This window comes from Staurois parvus, unplaced genomic scaffold (assembly GCF_062004578.1).
Source record: "Staurois parvus isolate SC_StPar_1 unplaced genomic scaffold, SC_StPar_1.0 ptg000458l, whole genome shotgun sequence".
In the NCBI taxonomy this organism is placed as follows: Eukaryota; Metazoa; Chordata; class Amphibia; order Anura; family Ranidae; genus Staurois; species Staurois parvus.
Genome location: NW_028318254.1, coordinates 1,383,624 through 1,407,029, shown reverse-complemented (window position 1 = coordinate 1,407,029; position 23,406 = coordinate 1,383,624). Strand labels below are relative to the sequence as shown.

At 45.2% G+C, this 23,406-nt stretch overlaps 1 protein-coding gene across 1 annotated transcript in view; it reads left to right on the top strand.

The window, feature by feature from the left end:
* Positions 1-6,336: 6,336 nt before the first annotated feature.
* JAM3 (junctional adhesion molecule 3) overlaps positions 6,337-23,406 on the top strand; it is a 77,413-nt gene continuing 60,343 nt past the window's right edge. The window contains exon 1 of the mRNA XM_089688892.1: positions 6,337-6,406. Coding sequence (XP_089545018.1) covers positions 6,361-6,406 — 46 coding nt within the window. The 5' untranslated portion in view covers positions 6,337-6,360. The remainder of the gene's footprint in view (positions 6,407-23,406) is intronic.

The following is a 23,406-nucleotide window of genomic DNA, read 5'->3' as shown; positions in this document are numbered from 1 at the left end:
TTCATGGCTGCCAGCCACCGTCTGTCCAAGATCATACTAGTAGCTTTTCTTGTACTCCAGTATTTCTGCCAACTACTCTGCAGACTGCTTCTCCTTAGTGAACATCCTTTCTGTCTGCATGAGCACTTCACAGTCACATCTTCCTTTAGATGTGAAGCTGTGAGCTTCCCTGGATTGGACTTCTGGCAACTGTGCCACTCTTTGCCCTTTTACTCCCTATGCTCACAGCCAATAGCATACAGCTTCTCCAAAATACCCAGCTATTGTGGAGAGCACCACTGCAACTGCTAGCAAAGTACTGCAGATCCAGTGGAGTGACTCCTCTTATCCTCATACCTTGAATCTGTGGCCCATGCTCCTGTTCTGGTCCCTGCCGCTTGGCACAGCCTACAACTCTGTTGCCAGGCAATGGAGACCAAATCGCTTCTGTTCTTATTGACTGACCAAGGGGCTCTGCTTGATGGATACAAAAAAGAAGGGTTTGTGAAAAGGAATTCACAGAAAGCGGCTACATTATGAACAGAATGTGATACTCAGAAAAATTTCCAAAAATTATTCTTTATTACATATAAATATTTGACATATGGGCAATCGCCCTGGTTTACCATCACCTCAGTATGAGACAATACACACAGACCTAAAACCATATAAAATAACACCAAGACCGGTCTGGATAGATGTGCTGCAAAGACAATGACCACTAAAGTCTAAAGTCTTTGTAGCACTGGCACATAGGTTAACACTTCCCAAAGGAGGTGTACACAAAAATTATACCATAGGTATATAGTGTCACATGTAATAAATATAAAGACATGTGTCATAACCATATAGGTTCTATCCAATAGAGCGGATCACGTCCGCTCCGTGAGGACGTCGATGACGAAACGCGTAGGGCGGAGCTTGATTGATGTGACGTCATTACGTTTGGCTGCCAGCTACTGCGCATGTGCTGAGTAGCTAGGCTCGTTTTTATGTGATTGCTGCTATGCTGTTGATGCTGGTGTCGGCTGGGACACCTCTTGAGTAAGTGCAATGAGTACCTAATAAAGGAATTGGCTTTTATAATATTGCACCATGAAGTCTCTCTGTTTTTCTCGAGTGCCTGGCATCTTCCTCCTTGGATACAATTGAAGGTGGTTTCTGTCTTTTGGAGAAGTGGATTTTCGATAATTTGAAAAGCTTCTTTTATTTTGCTATTTGCTCTATGAGGATCGGTGGGCTGCAGAATTTTGTTTCTGAAAATATATCTATGGATGACCTGCCATCATATTATCAAGGTTTTTTGGTGGTGTTTTTTTATATTTAGACACTTTCTTTGCACAAAAGTTTTTTGCACATTTTTTTGTGGTATTGGTATTTTTATTCTGGACTTATGATTTGAACTTTTATATATTCATATATACTAGCGCAAAATTATTTATTGCATTATACACAGATAGGCAGGTGAAAGTGTAGTCAAGCAGAAGGCCGGGGTCAGTACCAGGAAAGCAGGCAGAGTGTGGTCAGAGACAAGCCATGGTCGGTATTCAGAATTCACAGAATAAGGTCAGGGACAAGCTGGGTCAGCAACGGGAGATCAGTCAGCCGGAGTAGGAACACAGATCTCAGGGGAGCTAAAGAACATCCAGCAATTACCAGACATCAGCACTTCCTTTAAATAGGCAGTGTTTTTGTCACCATCCATAGGTTTGGACGTATGCCATTGCTCACAGATATGTGCGCAGTCACATGCGGAAGCACACAGATGCACTGAAGTGCGTTGGCTAGTGGTGAAAGTCCTCCATCTGCACATTGATGCATGCACACAGCTATGGGCTTCCTGACACTATATTTCCTGACCTAGGCAATGGGCTGAGCATCACAGGATCCCTCCAGCTGTTTGCCTCTGTTACCAGAGCTACCCTGGATTTCACTGACGCTGGTTATGAGCATATGCACAAGTTTGTGTTCTGTACTATTTTACTAAACTAGTGATCCTCAACTTGACTGTCTGCTGTTATAGAAACAGTGCTATGCTGCCCAGCCACATGTTACCCCAATTCAGCCAAAGAGACATTGCTAGAAAGAGTCAGTGAGACATGTTTGTGTGGCGTTCCAAATCTGCAGGGGCGGACTGACCATTTGGAAACTCGGGGGGCCGGGGTCAGTAGGGGACCCCATGAGATGCCCCTGGTACCTTTTTCGATTTTTGGGCAAGGACGCAGGGGCCCCATGATCCCCTATTGCCTGGGGGCCCCATGAGTTGTCAGTCCGCCCCTGCAAATCTGTTTTGTATTAGTCTGCAGTGTATGCATGGTGTTTGCATTCTTTTGCATTATTGATTCCAACTTTGAAACTGTTTAGCAAATTGCATTTACAGTTAAAGAGTAACATGACTTTTACTGAGAAGAAAAAGCAACAATCCCCTCTGGGTGATCTGTATACATTACAGGGTTTTTGGTGAACTTTGTATCAGATTCCTAACTTTTGTTGCTGTGAAGAAATAGCTATTACTCATTCTAAATGGTAAGGTCTGGTTCATTATAATCAGCTGATGCACTTTCTGAATTCTAAGGAAAGCTGCAGTGTCTGCATCCTTTTATAAGTGCTTAAACCTTGGGAGTATTTCACCATTTCTTACATTTCTATTGCAGGGGGTGCCTAAAATCTGACTTGTATCTTAGTGCAGACATCTGGGAAAACCAGTGAGTCAATCACACAATGCAGGAAATTACATTTTTAGGAAAAGAAAAATAACAATGGGTCCAGCTGACAAACTTGGCTCCTCATCCCAATAATATACAGTATATAGTATAAACCAAAAGAATAATAATGAGATTTTAATGGTGCCAAAAGCCTCCCCTCAGAAAAAACTCATAAAACTTAATCATAAAAGATGTTTTTATTATAATATATTAAAATATCTTGGAAATAATCCCCTAAAAGCATATACATGAAAAAGCAGCTCAGCCACCCCTGCCAACATCGCCTTCCCCCGCACACAATATGGATCATATAATGTTTCAATTCAGATGAATTGCAAAACCAAGGAAACCATAAAGGGGGGAGAAGAGCAGAATGATGTACTGGATGTTGACCAAACGTGTTTCGCATATTGCTTCTTCAGGGGTTCAGGGGGTGCACCCTCTTCTACCCCTTTTATGATTTCCTTGGTTTTACAATTCATCTGTATGAGACATTATATGATCCATATTATGTTGGGGGGAAAAAGATGTTGTCAGGGGTGGCTGAGCTGCTTTTTCTTTATATATGCTTTTAGGGGATTATTCCCCAAGATATTTTATTATCTTATATTAAAAACTTCTTTTGTGATTAAGTTTTTATGAGCTTTTTCTGAGGGGAGGCTTTCAGCACTGCTAAAATCCCATTATTCTTCTTTTGGTTTAGACATTTGTAGGGAAGTTATGTTCACCAACTCTTTACAGAACGCCTCCAGGTTGCCATATTCCATTGCGTTTTATAGAAATTACAGTGCTGCAGATTGAAAAGGAAAGGTTGTCTTTAATAACATTAACCCTTTTTCTGCCACCAATCTAGAAACTATGTCAGTGGATTTGGGAATTTTAAACACACTCCCGGCAGCTGCCGCTTCCACACACTTTGGTAACTGCTTATTGCCCCCACATGTGCCCCATGTTTCCCAAGCTCTATGTGTCCATTGGTGGACCTGGGACCAGCATGGTCTTTTAGAATTTTGATGTTTCATTAACAAGAACCTGTCACAAAAAAATGAAAAAAAAAAAACTTTATTTGAAAAAATAGTGTAAAAAAGTTTTTAAAAAAATCTACTCCAGCAATTAACCCCCTCCCCCCCCAAAAAAAATCTTGAACACCCCCACATACATGCACATGCAAATGTAAATGCTCCTATTGAGGGCACCTATTCTAGGCTCATTATTCATGGTTAAAACTAAACTGATGACCTGTAGGGGATTTTAAAGCATCACTTCTGGAAAATATAGGATGCTGATATTTGTCACCATTTTATGGGTGCAAGCAATTTTAAGGTTTGACATGTTGGGTATCTATTTGCTCACCTCAATCCCTTCTTTTATATTTTACAAAAAATTGGGTAAAACTGTGTGTGCAATAAAATGAACTTTAGTGTGTTATTTGCTAAAACTTTGCATTTCCTAAACCATGTCACTAATATTGTGTGACATAAAACATTGCAGCTACCACTATTTTATTCTATAGGGTCTCCACTTTCAGAAAATATATAACTTAAGGCCCATCTCCCTACTCCCGTTTGCCTCCAAGCTTCTTGAACACCTTGTCCACAACCATATGAGTTGCTACCTCATTGACAACAACATTCTCAATTCCCTACAGTCTTCAGCTCACAACATTCCACTGAAACTGCCCTATTAAAACTCACCAATGACCTACTAACTACTAAAACCAATGGCCAGTACTCCATACTCATACTCTTAGAACTTCCTGCTGCCTTTGACACAGTTGATCAACCATTCCCTCTCAGTAAACTCCACTCCCTTGGCCTCCGTGACTCTGCTCTTTCCTGGTTTTCTTCCTATCTATCTCAGGGCACTTTTAGTGTCACATACAATACTATCTCCTCTGCTCCTCTTCCTCTTTCTGTTGGGGTACTTCAAGGCTCTGTCCTTGGGGCTCTTCCTCTTCTCTCTCTATACCTCTTCCCTGGGCCAGTTGATAATCTCCCATGGCTGCCAATACCACCTCTATGCTGATGACACCCAGATCTATCTCTCCACTTCTCAACTCACCCCCTCAATCTCCTTACAGATCACAAATTTACTTAGCGACATATTCGTATGGATGTCACACCACTTCCTCAAACTCAATCTTTCTAAAACTGAGCTTGTAATATTTCTTCTTCCCCGATCCCCTCTTCATGAATTTACCGTTGAGATCAACGGTACAACCATAGGTTCTTCCTCACATGCCAGGGTGCTAGTCGTAATCCTAGACTCTGAGTTCTCCTTCAGCCCCCACATCCAATCACTGACTAAATCTTGCCGCCTCAACCTGTGCAACATTTCCAGAATTCGATCCTTCCTAACGACACCGCAAAACAGCTTATTCACTCTTTGGTTATTTCACACCTTGACTACTGCAACTCCCTCATCACCGGCCTACAACTACACAGGCTACCTTCAGTCTATTATGAATGCTGCTGCTAAACTAACACACCTTACTAACCAATCCCTTCTCTGCCAATCTCTTCACTGGCTTGCACTAGCCCAACATATAAAATTCTGAATACTAACCACAACATACAAAGCCATCCACAACATCGCCCCTAGCTACATCGCCAAACTCATCCGCAGATATCGACCAAACTGTCCTCTCTGCTCCTTCCAAGACCTCCTGCTCTCCAGCTCCCTTGTTACCTCCTCCCACTTTGGCCTCCAGGACTTCTCCAGAGCCTCTCCAATCCTCTGGAACAATCTGCCCCAGTTTGTCTGGTTAGCTCCTACCCTGTCCGCCTTTAGACGTTCCCTGAAAACTCATTTATTCAGGGAAGCCTAACCCACCTCCACCAAAGAACTGTACTTGAGCCACCTCCATAATATCATCCCCCACAGCTATTACCTTTTGTACCACCTCCCCCTCCCTTTAGATTGTAAGCTCCATGAGCAGGCCTTCCAATTCCTTCTGTATTAAACTGTATTGTAATTGTACTATCCCCCTTATATTGTAAAGTGCTGCGAAAACTGTTGGCGCTATATAAATCCTGTATAATATTCTAATAATAATAATAACGTTTTGGGGGTCTTAGGTAATCTTCAGGTCTATAATTATTTTTCAAACATTTGTAAACAAATACAAGAACAGTTCTGGCAGCAAAAGGGTTAAATTACAACATGACTTTTATAGCAATTCTATTTGCTATGTAATTTGTTAATAATTTTTTATATTTTCTCTGTGAAAGTGAGTTACCCTTTAATCACTGTCTGATCATGTGGCCCATCCCATGCTGTTACAACTGTAATGTGTGGGAAAAATTTTTTTTTCTTATTCCCAGATTGTTGTGAAAACTTTTTCCTCTTTGCTGCTCAACCCACAAACTAGTTCTAGAATTGCCTTACATAGAAGAAAAACAGAAGATGTCATACTGAAAGATGACCAGCAGGTGGCAGCACAGTAAGCAGTAAGGGGACATATTGGAGATAAATAAGGCTGCAACACTAAACATCGACCAGCAGGGGGTGATCATAGGAGTCTATAGCTGTGTATAGGAAACAGAGGGAGGTGTAATACCTCGAAGAGACCAGCAGAGGGAGAAAAAAACCTTCATCCCTGAATACCGTTAGATGTTGGGAATGGTAGACCAATGGACAGGGGTGGGCGGAGCTTAGTACATCCTCGGGGCAGAAGATGGCGGCGCGGAGAGTTTCGGGGCTTCTTTTCCTCCTATTGCGGGGTGAGTACCGGGCTCTGACTCCTCCCACCGCCGGGTGATTGAGGGAGAATGTCCCGTTCTACCCGGTTACGGCATCTCTGTGTTGTCTCTGCTTCTCCTTCCCTCTGATCTCCTCCATTGTTCTCCGCAACCCTCCGCCGTCCGTCTATTGTACCCCGATAACCACCTCCGCCTGGAATAGACTAGTGTACACCCCGATAATCCACCCTACACCCCGATAATCCACCCTACACCCCGATAATCCACCCTCTGCCTATCATACACCCCGATAATCCACCCTATGCCTATCATACACCCCGATAATCCACCCTATGCCTATCATACATCCCGATAATCCACCATACACCCCAATAATCCACTCTCTGTCTATCATACACCCCGATAATCCACCATACACCCCAATAATCCACTCTCTGTCTATCATACATCCCGATAATCCACCATACACCCCAATAATCCACTCTCTGTCTATCATACACCCCGATAATCCACCATACACCCCAATAATCCACTCTCTGTCTATCATACACCCCGATAATCCACCATACACCCCAATAATCCACTCTGTCTATCATACATCCCGATAATCCACCATACACCCCAATAATCCACTCTCTGTCTATCATACACCCCGATAATCCACCATGCACCCCAATAAACCACCCCCATCTATCATACACCCCAATAATCCACTCTCTGCCTATCATACATCCCAATAATTCACTATACACCCCAATAATCCACTCTCTGCCTATCATACACCCCGATAATCCCCCATGCACCCCAATAAACAACCCCCATCTATCATACACCCCAATAATCTACCCTCTGCCTATTGTACACCCCAATAATCCACCCTACACCCCAATAATCCATCCTCTGCCTATCATACACCCCAATAATCCACCCTACACCCCAATAATCCACCCTCTGCCTATCATACACCCTGATAATCCACCATACACCCCAATAATCCACCCTCTGCCTATCATACACCCCGATAATCCACCATACAAACCAATAATCCACCCTCTGCCTATCATACACCCCGATAATCCACCATGCACCCCAATAATCCACCGTCTGCCTATCATACACTCCATGAATCCACCCTTTGCCTATCATACACCCCGATCATACACCCAAATAATACACCCCCTGCCTATCATACACCCCAATAATCCTCCCTCTGCCTATCATACACCCTGATAATCCACCATACACCCCAATAATCCACTCTCTGCCTATCATACACCCCGATAATCCACTATACACCCCAATAATCCACTCTCTGCCTATTATACACCCCGATAATCCACCATACACCCCAATAAACCACCCCTATCTACCATACACCCCAATAATCCACCCTCTGCCTATCATACACCCCAATAATCCACCCTACACCCCAATAATCCACCCTCTGCCTATCATACACCCCAATAATCCGTCATACACCCCAATAATCCACCCTCTGCCTATCATACACCCTGATAATCCACCATACACCCCAATAATCCTCCCTCTGCCTATAATACACCCTGATAATCCACCACACCCCCCAATAATCCACCCTCTGCCTATCATACACCCCGATAATCCACCATACACCCCAATAATCCACTCTCTGCCTATCATACACCCCGATAATCCACCATACACCCCAATAATCCACCCTCTGCCTATCATACACTCCATGAATCCACCCTCTGCCTATCATACACCCCGATAATCCAACATACACCCCAATAATTCACCCTCTGCCTATCATACACCCCGATCACCCAAATAATACACCCCCTGCCTATCATACACCCCAATAATCCACCATCTGCCTATCATACACCCCAGTAATCCACCCTCTGCTTAGCCTACACCCCAAAAATCAACCCTCTGCCTATCCTACATCCCGATAATCCATCCTCTGCCTATAATACACCCCAATAATTCACCCTCTGCCTATAATAATCACCCCAATAATCCATCCTCTGCCTATAATATACCCCAATAATCCACACACCCCAATAACCCACCCTCTGCATATAAAACCCCCAAATAATCCACCCCCTACCTATAATACACCCCTATATTCCATCTCCTGCCCATAATACACACCAGTAATCCACTCCTGCCTATAATACACCTCAACAATCCACCATACACCCCATAAACCCACCCTCTGCCTATAATACACCCCAATCATCCAACCCCCACCTGTTATATAAGTGGGGGATGGATGATTGGGATGTATTATAGGTGGGGGATGGAAACACCAATAATCCAGCATACACCCCAATAATCCATACCCCACCTATTGTACACCCCAACAATCCATCATACAACCCAACAATCCATCCCCTGTATATATTACACCCCAGTAATCCATCCCCTGTATATAATACACCCCAACAATCCATCCCCTGCCTATAGTGCACCCCAATAATCCATCATACACCCCTATAATCCATCCTCTGCCAATAATAGACCCCAATAATCCCTCTCCCATCTATAATTCACCCCAATAATCCCTCCACTTCCTACAGTTCACCCCAATAATCATAAACCACAATAATCCACCCCCACCTATAATACACCTGAGTAATCCATCATGCACTCCGAAAAGCAGTCCCCCCCCCCCATAATACACCCCAGTAATTCACCCCCCGATAATTAATCCTCCACTTATAATACAGCCCAATAATCCATCCTACACCTATAATACACCCAAATAACCCTCTTCTGTCTGGAATATAATACACCTCAATAATCCATCATACACCCCAATAATCCACCCCTATAATACATCTAGATAATCTATCTTCTGCCTATAGTACACCCCAATAATGCTTTATATACCCCAATACATCCCTGCCTATAATCCACCCCAATAATCTATCATACACCCCAATAATCCATCCTCTGCCACGAATACACCTCAATAATCCATCTCCCATTTATATTATACCCTCTGCTTCCTACAGTACACCCCGATTAATAAATCTTAAGCCCTGTCAGGACTATAATACACCTCAATAATCCATCATACACCCCGATATTTCCTCTCCTGTCTATAATACACCTTGATAGTCCATCATACACCCCAATAATCATAAATCTATAACACACCCAAACAATCCATCCTCTGCCTATTACACACCCCAATAATGCTACTTCTACCTATAATACACCCTTTCTGTTCTTTGTTGCACCCCAGTAATTCCCTGCCATGCCTCTGTTGTACCTCCATTCCCTCCTCTGCCTATAATGTACCCCAATCCCCCACTGGCTTTCAGTGTACCCCAACAATCTCCCTTCTATTGTACCCCATTAACCCTCTCTGCCCTATGCCCCTCTATTGTACTCCAATAATTCCCCCTTTTTTTCTATTGGACCCCAAAAATTCCCTCTTCCTTTATTATACCCTAATAATTTCCTCTATCCCTCTGTCATTCCCCAATAACACTCTGTCCTTCATTGTACCTCAGTAATACCCTCTATTGTACCCCCATTTCCTTCTCTGCCTTTTATTATACCCCTCGCCAACATTGTGCTCCAATAATCCTCCCTTTGTCCTTCTAATGTACCCCAATAACACCCCTCTGTACCCAATAACCCCTCCCTGTTGCACCCCAATAACCACCCTCTGCCCCTCTATTGTACCCCAGTAATCCCCCTCTATCTGGCTATTGAACCTCAATAACCAATAAGGGGATGGGGGGGGGAGTGTTGTCCTGTAAGTCTAAGTCTAGGTTCACACACATGTCGATTGGGGGAATGCATGCTAATTGCAGACACCCCCCCCCCCCGACTCACAAGCCTTCCCCCCCAATTCACAGGCATTCCCACCTGATTTGCAGGCATTCCCCCCCTGATTCGCAAGCCTTCCCCCCCAATTCACAGGCATTCCCCCCTGATTTGCAGGCATTCCCCCCCTGATTCGCAAGCCTTCCCCCCCTGATTCACAGCAAAATGTGCTGCTCTTTGGTAGATGCGCGGGGGGGGGGGGGGAGAGGGGGGTGCCATTAACTCTTAAGGGCACCCTCAGGCATTGTAAACTGTGTAAAACCACGTGATGTCCAAGCAACATACGGTCCTTTGGGGTCCCATTTCTTAAAAATGGTCCGGTACTTTTTCCCTGCGCTTCAGATGAATGGCTGCTGTGCCCGGGCAAAGGCGAGCCGCACCACCCACACCAGTGTGAACCCGGACTGACAGTTGTGGACATGTTGCCATTTCCATCCCCTCCATAAACATGATGGGATTTGGTCATATGATTGTGTAATGTGTTATGAAGGGAATGGAAGATGGGAAGGGTTTGCTTTTATTTTTGACTAAACTTTAGATTTTTACTTATAGAATATTGGTATATCATAGAACTTGTTACTCCAGGTTGTAAAGGCTGGTATGGTTCTCCCTGCTATACTCACCTGCTGTGTGCAATGGAAAGAGCGGCCCCAAAACTCCTCTTCTGGGGTGTTATCTCAGTGATCTTGGCTTCTCCTCTTTTGTGTCTGCCCCCAAATGAAGCAACTTGCTCTGGGGGCAGACCCGTAGGCTCTCTCCTGAGCTGCGCTGTGTGTGTCTATAGACACCGTGTGTCTCAAGACCCCCCCCCCCCCCCGGCCACTCCCTCCTGACTGTATTTGACTGACAGCTTCAGGAACCCATGGTTCCTGTGCAATGTGGTGCATTCTAGCACATTGTGGCATAAACCTGCAAGGAACCCAATTTTTTGGGGAGATTTATTACTGCTTCAATGCAAAGAATGTATTAAGGTGAACACCTTTTTGCCTTTACAGTCACTTTAATCAGATTAAAGGATAAGTTCACCTTTCGGAATATGTTGCATGTCACACCAATATTCAGGGTGTAACATGTTACGAATAGACCATGCCTCCATACCCCCAATTCCCGTTGTGACAGATAGCGGGGGATCTTCTCCCCCTGCCAGCTGTCATAATTTTTAAAAAACGTTGCTGCGTGGGGCTCCACGTATTGTGTGCTGTAGCAACAGCTGGGACTAGAAACATCATAGGTAAAGGGACATATTCTCCAGCACACCATGGATCTCCAATATGGTCCAAAAAGGTTTTTATTGCAAAAAGATCACATAAGAAAGTGCAACGTTTCGGAGCCACGCAGGACCCCTTCATCAGGAATATGGTCACATGCCTGATGAAGGGGTCCTGCGTGGCTCCGAAACGTTGCACTTTCTTTTGTGATGTGATCTTTTTGCAATAAAAACCTTTTTGGACAATATTGGAGATCCATGGTGTGCTGGAGAATATGTCCATTTACTCATTTACAGTGTTCTGTGAATGAGAACACTACAAGTTCTGACAGCCTTAGCGGCTGTGGGCTTGTAGTTCGCAATAAACTACCATGGCACTGTGGAGCACTGTGGTAGTTCATTGATTCTTCCTGTCAGTGTATCTGCTTGCCTGTACATCCTATACGGGCAAGCAGATATACTGACAGGTGTGCAGGAGACCTGCATGGCACCAGCCATCTGCTGATCGTTGGTGGAATGGTCTCCAGGTTCCAGAAACAAAAAATAATAAATTCCATCAATAAATATATAAAAGTTCAACGAATAGCAATAGACCCTTATAAGGCAGGTATCTCAGTACTTCAAATGCTGGTATAAACAGCCGACCAAAATAGCAGAAATGCGCACTCACCGGAAGCGCATATTAACAGCGCATGTAGTAATAAATGATAGGTGGGCTGCCTCTCTGATCATCAAGCATTGGAGAGTAGTGAGAATCTGCCTGGTCCAGAGGTCCCCCTTAGGATAGACAGGTATTCTGCTTTGGAAAGGGCTCCCTTCTCTGGATACTGGATATCACAGGGATTTCCTGCAGATGTAATAGCTCGCATAGGAGCTCAAAGAACAGGTGCCCAATAGTGTAGTATTTCAGGAAAAATTTATTAAAGCATAAAACAAACATAGGGCAGTATGCATCATATATCAGTTACAAAAAATGTTTGCAATACTGACCCCTTTAAAGATGGCTCGGCGGCCATCTTTAAAGGGGTCAGTATTGCAATTTTCTAAGACTGTCAAATAAATTCAATGCAGTATGGCAGCCTGGAGACATCCTGTACCCCACTGATATGTGGACTGCCCCCAGAAATGTCATTTCCTGCTTCTGTTATTGGCTCACTGATTTCTCCCAGACATTCACTCTAATATAATCATATTTGGCCTTCCCTGTAATAGGAGGTATCTCATCAAAGCTGACATTCCAAGTGTTATCTACTTCTTAAAGGGATGCCGACACTGCAGCTTTCCTCATCCAAACACTGAAGTTTCACCAGGTTGGTATAGTGACATACAGACCCTCTCATTCATGAGTCAGTCTGTCAAGGACATGGTGAAACAAACAGCTATGGTATACTGTACATAGATCACCCAGAGAGTTTTAATTTTTTTTATTGTTTTACTCAATAAAAACGGAGTTACACTAAAGTGCCTAACAATATTCTTATTTTAATGTTGAGCGGTATGTGTCCACTATCTGACACTACATATACTATAGCTGGAGCTGGGCTGAGTGTATATATTATAGCTAGATCCTTACTGAGTATAATAGTATTCTATGCATGAAGGGAAAAAAACCTTCTCTGTTAACCCCCCCCCAATTCTCACCTAAGTTCCCTCTCGATCCAGTGATGTGCATTGGCTCCCACTGCTGTCAGTCACAGACAATGAGAAGAGAGAGAGGGTGGGGCTGAGCTGTGGCTCCATGTGTGAATGGGCGCCCGGGGCAGCGAGTGCCCCCAAATAAACTACTTGCTGTGGGGGCACCCGATAGAAGGGAAGGGCCAGGATTGCCGGCGGGGGAACCAAGAAGAGGAGGATCCAGGCTGCCCTGTGGAAAACCACTATGCGCAGCAGGTAAGTATAGACATGTTTATTTTTTCTTTAAAAAAACCCCAAACTTTTAGAATCACTTTAATGCCTTCAGTGGTGGCTCCCTCCTCTGTGTTATCTATAGAGGAATTCTCTGCTACTGTTTCTGTGTTTGTGTGGAAAAGGGCCATGATAGCTGAATAAGAATGCAGGGACTGCAAGCGTGCTGCCATGCCATCCTCGGAGTCCATCTCGGATTTCCCTGCAGCTGCTTCTGTACAGTTAGCTGAGGATGAGGAGGACTGTACCTATTGGAGAAGTTGGTACATGGAGGAGTCTCAATCTGCAGACATTATCGCTCATTTTTGGCACAGGCTGCACATGCCTAGACTTGGAGCTACTTTTGTTACTTCTATACCTCTGTCTTGCAGTAAATGGGTCATGGGTTCGATTCCCGACCATGGCGCCTCCTGCATGGAGTTTGCATGTTCTCCCTGTGCTTGCGTGGGTTTCCTCTGGGTGCTCCGGTTTCCTCCCACACTCCAAAGACATGCTGGTAGGTTAATTGGATCCTGTCTAAATTGGCCCTAGTATGTGTATGTATGAATGTAAGTTAGGGACCTTAGATTGTACGCTCATTGAGGGTTAGGGACTGATGTGAATGTACAATATATATGTAAATAAATGCGTAAATTGATGGTGCTATATAAGTACCTGAAATAAATAAATATACCTAAAGCTCTTAAAAGTCCCAAGCGTGGTAAGACTTTTCCAGATGGTTGTGATTGACCTACTCCAAGTGAAGGCTTTGTTCCTCCTAAACGCTCTGCCCAGCAATGCCATGTTGAGGATTAAAGAAAATTAAGAAGATTAATAAAAGAAAAAAACGAGCATCCCTGTTGTGGCCCCAACCATTTCCTGTCCTAAGGAGACACTGACTGTCCGTGTAGAGAAGACCTTGTGGATGAAAGGCTAAAGACTCTTTCCAAGGCCTTATTTTACTTCATAGGCCTTGCTTTAACCAGTCATTGCTGCCATGTCCATCTGCCAGACCCTGGGGGGGGGGGGGGGGGGGAAGGTTGATGTGCAAAATCAGGTGCATTTCTGCAGTCAAATCAATTAGCTTCTAGGGTTTTTTTTTTGTCAAAGCTTAATTGTACAAGTTGGAAGCTGATTGGCTACCATGCACAGCGACACCTGATAGTGCGCTCTCTAGTTTTAGTAAATCAGCCCCTGGGTGTCTGGTTTGATGTGGGATCCTGGATCTGTCCTGAGGAGTAGTGGTGCACTGAAATGAGAATTCTGGTGCCCAAACCGAAATAAAAAATTCAGGATGCATTTGGCTGAAAACCGAAACCAAAATGTCTGCATATGTGGGGGTGGGGAGACCTACATTTTATTTATTTTTTTTGTTATTTTTTTTTACTTTTAATGTGTGTTTTTTTTTTAACCTCTGATTTTATTGCCATCACATAGGAGACCAATAATCTCCTGTGTGATAGCATATAAGTGACAGGTCCTCTTTGTAGGGGGAATGGGGTAGGAGAGGAGCAGTGTATACAGAGAGGCTCCCTCACTTGCTGCCGCTAAATGTCATTGCCAGTTTTTAAATGCAATTGCCGGCTTTTTTTTTCTTCACTATATACCGTATTTTTCGCTCCATAAGACTCGCTTATGGGGGAAAATGTCAGTGCGTCTTATGGAGCGAATGTAAAGCGGCCAGTACCGGTATTTTTGCCGCCACCATGTCGGAATATCGGGCCGGCCGCTCAGTTCTTCTCTCCTGCAGGACCTTACCTGTTCCTCGCTCCAGCGCTGCAGTCTTCCCGCGGCGGCTTCTGTGACAGCCGGGTGCCCACTGCGCATGCGCGAGAAGCGCTGCGCTTTGTGAATGGTCCGGCATCTTCTGGGACACATGACAGGTCCCAGAAGGCTCCGGGCCATTCACAAAGCGCAGCGCTTCTCGCACATGCACAGTGGGCAGTCACAGAAGCCGCTGCGGGAAGAAGAAGGATGGACAACTCCGCGGAAGTGGGAGCGGGTACCTGTCAAATTCAGGTACCCGCTCCCCCTCCCTCCCCAAAGGTCCGCAGTCTCTGATCATCCCCTGTACTGTGTCCGCAGTCTCTGGTCATCCCCTGTACTGTGTCCGCAGTCTCTGGTCATCCCCTCTACTGTATCCGCAGTCTCTGGTCATCCCTGTACTGTGTCCGCAGTCTCTGGTCATCTCCTGTACTGTGTCCGCAGTCTCTGGTCATCCCCTGTACTGTGTCTGTAGTCTCTGGTCATCCCCTGTACTGTGTCCGCAGTCTCTGGTCATCCCCTGTACTGTGTCCGCAGTCTCTGGTCATCCCCTGTACTGTGTCCGCAGTCTCTGGTCATCCCCTGTACTGTGTCCGCAGTCTCTGGTCATCCCCTTTACTGTGTCCGCAGTCTCTGGTCATCCCCTGTACTGTGTCCGCAGTCTCTGGTCATCCCCTGTACTGTGTCCGCAGTCTCTGGTCATCCCCTGTACTGTGTCCGCAGTCTCTGGTCATCCCCTGTACTGTGTCCGCAGTCTCTGGTCATCCCCTGTACTGTGTCCGCAGTCTCTGGTCATCCCCTGTACTGTGTGCGCAGTCTCTGGTCATCCCCTGTGCTGTGTCTGTAGTCTCTGGTCATCTCCTGTACTGTGTCCGCAGTCTCTGGTCATCTCCTGTACTGTGTCCGCAGTCTCTGGTCATCCCCCGTACTGTGTCCGCAGTCTCTGGTCACCCCCCCTTACTATATTCGCAGTCTCTGGTCATCCCCTGTACTGTGTCCGCAGTCTCTGGTCATCCCCTGTACTGTGTCCGCAGTCTCTGGTCATCCCCTGTACTGTGTCCGCAGTCTCTGGTCATCCCCTGTACTGTGTCCGCAGTCTCTGGTCATCCCCTGTGCTGTGTCCGCAGTCTCTGGTCATCCCCTGTACTGTGTCCGCAGTCTCTGGTCATCCCCTGTACTGTGTCCGCAGTCTCTGGTCATCCCCTGTACTGTGTCTGTAGTCTCTGGTCATCTCCTGTACTGTGTCCGCAGTCTCTGGTCATCCCCCGTACTGTGTCCGCAGTCTCTGGTCATCCCCCTTACTATATTCGCAGTCTCTGGTCATCCCCTGTACTGTGTGCGCAGTCTCTGGTCATCCCCTGTACTGTGTCCGCAGTCTCTGGTCATCCCCTGTACTGTGTCTGCAGTCCATTGGTTCAGAATATTTTTTTTCTTGTTTTTCTCCTCTAAAACCTAGGCACGTCTTATGGAGCGAAAAATACGGTAGCTCTGAGAAGGAACTGTCATTCACCCCGGTGCTAAAGTAAACAAAGCGGTGGGGTCACTGGGTGATCCCGCCCAGGGGCAGACTGACCATTTGGAAACTCGGGCACTGCCCGAGGGCCCGGGGTCAGTAGGGGGCCCCAAGAGATGTCCCTGGTACCTTTTTCATAGGCTTTTTTGAGTTTGGGCAAGTACACTGGGGTCCCATGATCCCCTATTGCCCAGGGGCCCCATGAGTTGTCAGTCCGCCCCTGATCCCGCCCCTTTATTTTATCGGTGGGGCATATGACAGCTCCATGTGAGAGCTATAGTGAAGGAAGAAAAAAGCCGGAAATTGCATTTAAAGACCGGCAATGACGTATCGGCTGCAAGTGAGGGAGCCTATCTGTATACACTGCTCACCTCCTCTCCTGCCTTTCTCATTGTATCCAAAGGCTACAGCTGGAATTTCTCCACCCTGCTTAATATTATTCAATTTACTGACATTCCCATAAGAATTGGCAATCCTCCACACTGCTCTGGCACAGCCATTGTTCTGGGAAAGGTGAAGACTCCAGGGAGTTTATTCAAACTTGTTCATTGTTCTTAAAGTCAACAGAGGCGTCTATTTCAGACTGGATCCCAAGATGCTGAACATGTCTTTCTCCAGGTATAAAAATCTACACGGAATCTGCCAAGTTGGTTGTTGCTTCCATCTATCTGGGAGACTTAGTCTCCATGGACATCAAGGATGCTTACTGGCACATCTCCATTCTCATGCTGGATCAACGCTACCTTCATTTTGCAGTGGGATGCAGAATTATCATTTTGTTGCCCTCCCCTAGTCAGTCCACTGTATCTCAGGTTTTCTTCAAAGTGCTAGCACCTGTTCTTGCTCTTATTTGCTTTCTAGGCATCCTGGGATTTCTAGATATTTGGGAGAACTGGTACTGTCTGTAATAGCCAACATCTTTTAGAATTTCCAGACCCTATAGAGCTTCCTAAATCTCCAAAACCAGTGCTGGAACTGCCTCATTGCTTGAAGTATCTGGGCCTGGTCTTGGATACAGCCTTCACATTTTCTTTTGACAGGACACACTCCAAACTCTCTTCTCCCATGCTCAGATACAGTCCAGGAGCCAACTAACACTCTGCGTTTGCATGATGGTTCTGGGCTTTATGGTGGCCTCCTAAGAGGCAGTTCCTTATGTCCAGGCCATTGCAACTCAACATTTTGACAGGTAGGCTCAGTCTCTGGACCACTGCATTCACCTGACCCACAAAATTGGGCTTACTGTGGCGAGGTGGGTCACAAGTCCAGTGTTGGACTCAGGAAATCCTTCTTTCCATTTGTTTTGAAAAATCTCCACAACAGATGCCACTTTGTAGTGCTGGTGAGCAGTTCTTTATTCTGTCTTGGTGCACGGTATGTGGTCACCAGAGGATGCATATCTCCAAATCAGTATTCCGGAGCTCAGCAATTCATTTAGTTTTTAACGCTGAACTCCTCGACTGCTGGGTCCTCCAACCAGAATTCAATCAGTGACTTGCACCAACTATTGGAACCAGAGGTCTCACAGTTCAAAGAGAAGCTTTGGCAAAACGTTGGATTTCAGCCCCGTACACTGCACATTTCAGTCATGGAAACTGACAGGCGGACTTTGCCTCAATGTCTGGACTCCAGAGAGCAGTATCTTCACCCTGAGGTGTATTAAGACGCCTATCACAGGGGGATGCTGGACATGGACCTTCTGGTTTCCAAGTACAACAAACTGAGCTGGATTGTTTTCAAGACCAGCAATCCTTTATCCTTTACAGCGGATGCCCAGGTGACTCCATGGGATAGTTTAATCTAACCTACATCATTCCTTCTCTGAAACTCCTTCCTTATCTACCCCACAGGATCAAGATAGAGTGCATTCCTGTGATTCTCATTACACCAAACTAGTCCAGGCAAATGTAGTACTCAGACTCCTGGAAGACTTTCCATGTGCACTCCCAGATCATCCAGATCTTCTGTCCCAAGGAGCATTATTATCACTCTGCCTCTTGCTTGCTGGGTTTAATAGTCTGGTTGTAAAAGCCCAGGTCTTGAGGCATAGGGACCTATCCCAGTCTGTTATTCCCACAGTTTTAAAAGCTTGGAAATTATTATTATTATACAGTATTTATATAGCGCCAACAGTTTGCTCAGTGCTGTACATTATAATGGGAGACAGTACACGAGACAGTACAGTAACAATACAATACAATACACGAGGGGTTCGAGGGCCCTGCTCCTTGGAGCTTACAATCTAGGAGGGAGGGGAGAGTGGTACAGGAGGAAATAGCTGTGGGGGATGGAGTGGTGGGAAGAGTGGAGGAGATCGGCAGTTAGGTGAGGGTGGGGTAGGCTTCTCTGAAGAGATGGGTTTTCAGGGTGCCCCTAAAGGTGAGGAGAGTAGGTGATAGTCTGATGGATTGGTGTAGTGAGTTCCAGAGGATGGGGAAGCCCTGGAGAAGTCCTGGAGACAGGCATGGGAGGAGGAGACCAGGGAACTAGAGAGTAGGAGGTCTTGTGAGGAGCGGAGAGTGCGTTTTGGGTGGTAGATGGATATCAGGTCGGTGATGCAGTTTGGGGCAGTGTTATGAACAGCTTTGTACGTCAATGTTAAGAATTAGAATTTTATGTGTTGGGCAATCGGAAGCCAGTAGAGGGATTGGCAGAGGGGGGTGGCGGATACGTAGCGGTTAGTAAGGAAATTGACTTCTTTCAAAGTGCACCATCACACCTGAAACGCATACTTGGTGGGAGGCAAGGATATTCCATCCTAGAAAGTACCCCGTGCAATGAATCCTGTCTTTCCTCCAATCTTGTTTTGGATTAGCATTTGGCATTGAGCACCATCAAAGGACAAATTTGAGCCTTAAAGCAATATAAAACCCCATACCCAAAAAATGTAATATATTGCAGCTTACCAATCATTAGATGCGATTGATGCATTAGTTTTCTTTTTTAGACTTTTTTCCCCTGTTTTCACCTGGTGATTTGGCAAGTAACACACCTCCTGTATTGGTGTCCCTACTTTGGATGAAGTAGCACAGGGGCACCTTTTGGACAGCAGCAATGTCAGTCTGGGGGGAGAGTAATGTCGGGGGCACTAGTATATTTAAATGCTCTAACAAACTCCAGCTTGCATTGCAGTTACACCAGCTGTTTTCATGACGCTTTAACAGTGCTTTTTAAAAGACCACTTGTCTCTGATTCCTTAGTGAAGACCTTTGTTCATGGTGTTGCTTACATTGCTCACATTATTTCCTCTGTACATCCCCCAGTGACACTGTGAGATCTCAACCTGGTTCTTCAGAAAGTGCCCTTTGACCTCTCAGGGATATTCTTCTGTCTATTTTTACTCTCACAGTTCCCTTCCTCCTGGCTATCACCTCTGCAAGACGCCTTCTGTGTTGGCAGCCTAAACCTGTAAAGAACCCTTTCTTCTCCTACATAGGGACAAGGTTGTCTTGAGGCTGATGGCCTTGTTACTCAGAGTGGTTTCCTCCTTTCCCCTTAATTAGAACATGTTCTCCCTTCTCTTTGTCCTGCTCTATGATACCCCAAGGAGATTTTCCTCCATTGTCTGGATGTAGCACACGCTGTACGAGTCTATTTCTTGGCTCCATCTCCCCATAGACTGTATGGCTCTGTTTGCCATTCCTGAAGGTCCCTGTAGGGGACAGCCTGCTTTTTGTTCTACTTTTTCCAAGTGAATTTTATACCTCATCATTTAGGCCTATAGACTTAAAACGGAGCTCCACCCAAAAGGGGAAAATCCACCTTAAGGATTGGTCCCCCACTCCCTATTAAGGATTGGCACCTTTGGGTGAGCGGAGGGGGAGCGGGTACCTGAAATTGACCCGCTTACACTTCCTCGGCGATCGGAAGCAGAAGTTGCCCCCCCCGTAGTCTTCTGGGACATGTGACAGGTCCCAGGAGACTATAGGACCATTCAGAAAGTGCAGCGCTACTCACGCATGCGCAGTGAGCTCCCAGCTGTGAAGCTGCAAGCTGTCACAGCTGGGGGCCCACACTAAAGATGCCAGCGCCTGGAATACAGGACGGCCGGTGAAACGGGCTGTGGGGCAGACACCACAGGATCGAGGGACAGATGAGTGGCTGTTTTTTTAAGTCAGTAGCTACAGTGTTTGTAGCTGCTGACTTTTATTTTTTTTTCAATGCAACTGGAACTCCGCTTTAAGGACAAGGTTCCATATTTCCCAGTCAAAGGGCATTCCACAAGATCAGTCCATGATTCTTAGGCTTTTTAGCAACAGGCATCAGTTTCTTAGATTTACAAGGCTGCCATTTGGTCTTCTGTTTATGTTTGTTGAAGAAGATATAAAGTCACAGAATACGCTTTCATTTTATAACATCAGCATTGTAAAAGAATTACAATTGATTATTATAATACAAGATTTATATAGTGCCAACAGTTTGCACAGTGCTGTACAACGGGAGGGAAGACAGTACAGTTACAATACAATTCAGTACAGGAGGAATCAGAGGGCCCTGCTCATTAGAGCTTACAATCTAAAAGGCAGGGTAAAGTGATACATGAGGTAACAGCTGTGAGAGGGGGGTGAGCTGATCGAGATAATGAAAATACAGTTGTTTGGTAGAGGTGAGGTAGGCTTCTCTGAAGAGAGGGTTTTTTTAGGGATCGCCTAAAAGTGGACAGAGTTAGGAGATAGTGGGACAAATTGGAGTAGGGAGTTCCATAGATTGGGAGAGACTCAGGTAAAGTCTTGGAGCCTAGCATGGGAAGAGGTGACATGGGAACTAGAGAGCACGAGGTCTTGGGAGGAATGAAGAGAACGAATAGGTTGGTATTTTGAGACTAGGTTAGTGGTGTAGCTGGGGGCAGAGTTGTGGATTGCTTTCTAAGAAGTTGATAGTATTTTTAATATAGTTAATTGGGTGAGTGGAAGCCAGTGGGGGGGGATCGGCAGAGAGGAGTTGTAGACACAGAATGGTTGGTAAGGAGGATGAGTATGGCAGCAACATTCATGATGGACTGGAGGGGGGATAATCTATGTAAAGGCAATCCAATGAGGAGTTTCAGTGGTCAAGGCGAGAGATGATCAGGGAGTGGACTAGGAGTTTTGTATTATCATTGGTTGGGAAGGGGCGTATTTTGGAGATGTTGGGGAGGTTGAGGCGGCAGGCTTTGGACATTGGATGTGGGGCCGAAAGGATCATTCAGAGTCAAGGATAGCAATTAACACCCTGTCATGGGGGGATGGGTTGATAGTTGAGCCAGTGATCTGGACTGAGAAATCAGGGGAAGGGGCACGTAGGGGAGGAAATATGAGCTCAGTTTTGGGTAGAGTTTGAGGAAGTGGTGTGACATCCAGTCTATGTCTGTTAGTAAATTATTGATGCGTGGTATTTTTCAAGTAAGTTTTTGAACTTCAAGATCATTCAGATTAGTAGGACTATGCTAGAAATCATTATATTCTAATGTGGACTTAAGTACACAATTTAAAATTTTGACCATAGATACAGTTTAATATTCATCAGGTGGACATTCAGTGGTAAGGCTCTCCAGATGGCTCTGTAGACTCTGTTGAGACCTCTCTGTTAATCTGTTGGTTTTTATGGATGTGTTAGTGTTTGCTTTCTGTGTTGCCCATCACTCATTTGGAATACTGTTGAACATCCCAATGTACCTGAATACTTCATTCTGTGTCCAGTAGGCCCCTTTCACATGGCGAATTCGACCAGGTCTGACTGTCAGTTTTTCAGACGGACCTGAACGGAAGGTCCATTCACCCTTATGGACCGGTGGGTGTAAACAGACTGTCCATTTACAGCTGGAAGCCATCCTCTTCTGTTTAGGTGGATCAGATCAAAGGGTAGTCGGGTGTAAATGTACTGCGGTGTCTGATTACTTCTGGCTGCCCGTAGAGCATAGTGCCTCTGTTGTTGTCCACTCTGCAGAAAATAGGCAAAGATGGATGTGTCATCCCATCAGTGGACAGATCCCCTGCTGATCAAAATGGAGTCCTCACTGTGTACAATGCATATACAAATAGAATTTTTTTTAAAATTCCTTTTCTTGGAGGAAATTAAAGTCCCTACCCTCTATTTCTATAATCCACTCCTTCTATTGCTTTTTTTCCCAAACTGAGGCATGCTGGGAGTGGGAGGGAATATATTAAGCTGTTCTTACAGCTTTTGTATGAGGGTGTCTAACCGCTTGACGGCAGCATAACCCAATGTATCTGAATGCTATTCTGTCTAACCCTGGAAAGAAAAGATCACTCTATTTACCTATTCTGAGGCCGCTCCGCTCCAATCCCAGGCTGAGCTGTCAATGGTGGCTCCTGTGCAGGAGAGGCAGCCAACAACAAATGTCCCATAGTAGGTCTATGGGTGATGTCCTCTACCTGGCATTTCCCAGCCGTTGTTGGCTCTCTCCTCTTTCTCCTGCACACAAAAGCCGCCACTGGAGACCGGACCGGAGTGGTTTCAGAGTAGGTAAGTATAACAATCTTTTCTATTGACTGGAATTCCACTATAAAGTACTTTTTTAACCACTTCCAGTCCGGACACTCTTACCCCCTTCCTGTCCAGGCCAATTTTCAGCTTTCAGTGCTATCACAATTGCGCGGTCATGCAACACTGTACCCATATGAATTTTTTAGCATTTTTTTGAGACAGATAAAGCTTTATTTTGGTGGTATTTATTCTCCACTGGGATTTAAATTTTTTTTGCTATGTAAATTAAAAAATTGTTTTTCTTATAAAATTTTGCAAATAAATAGTATTTCATCATAAATCTTGGCCAAAATTTATTCCGTTATATTTTTAGTAAACCAAAAATAACCCAAATTAGTTTAT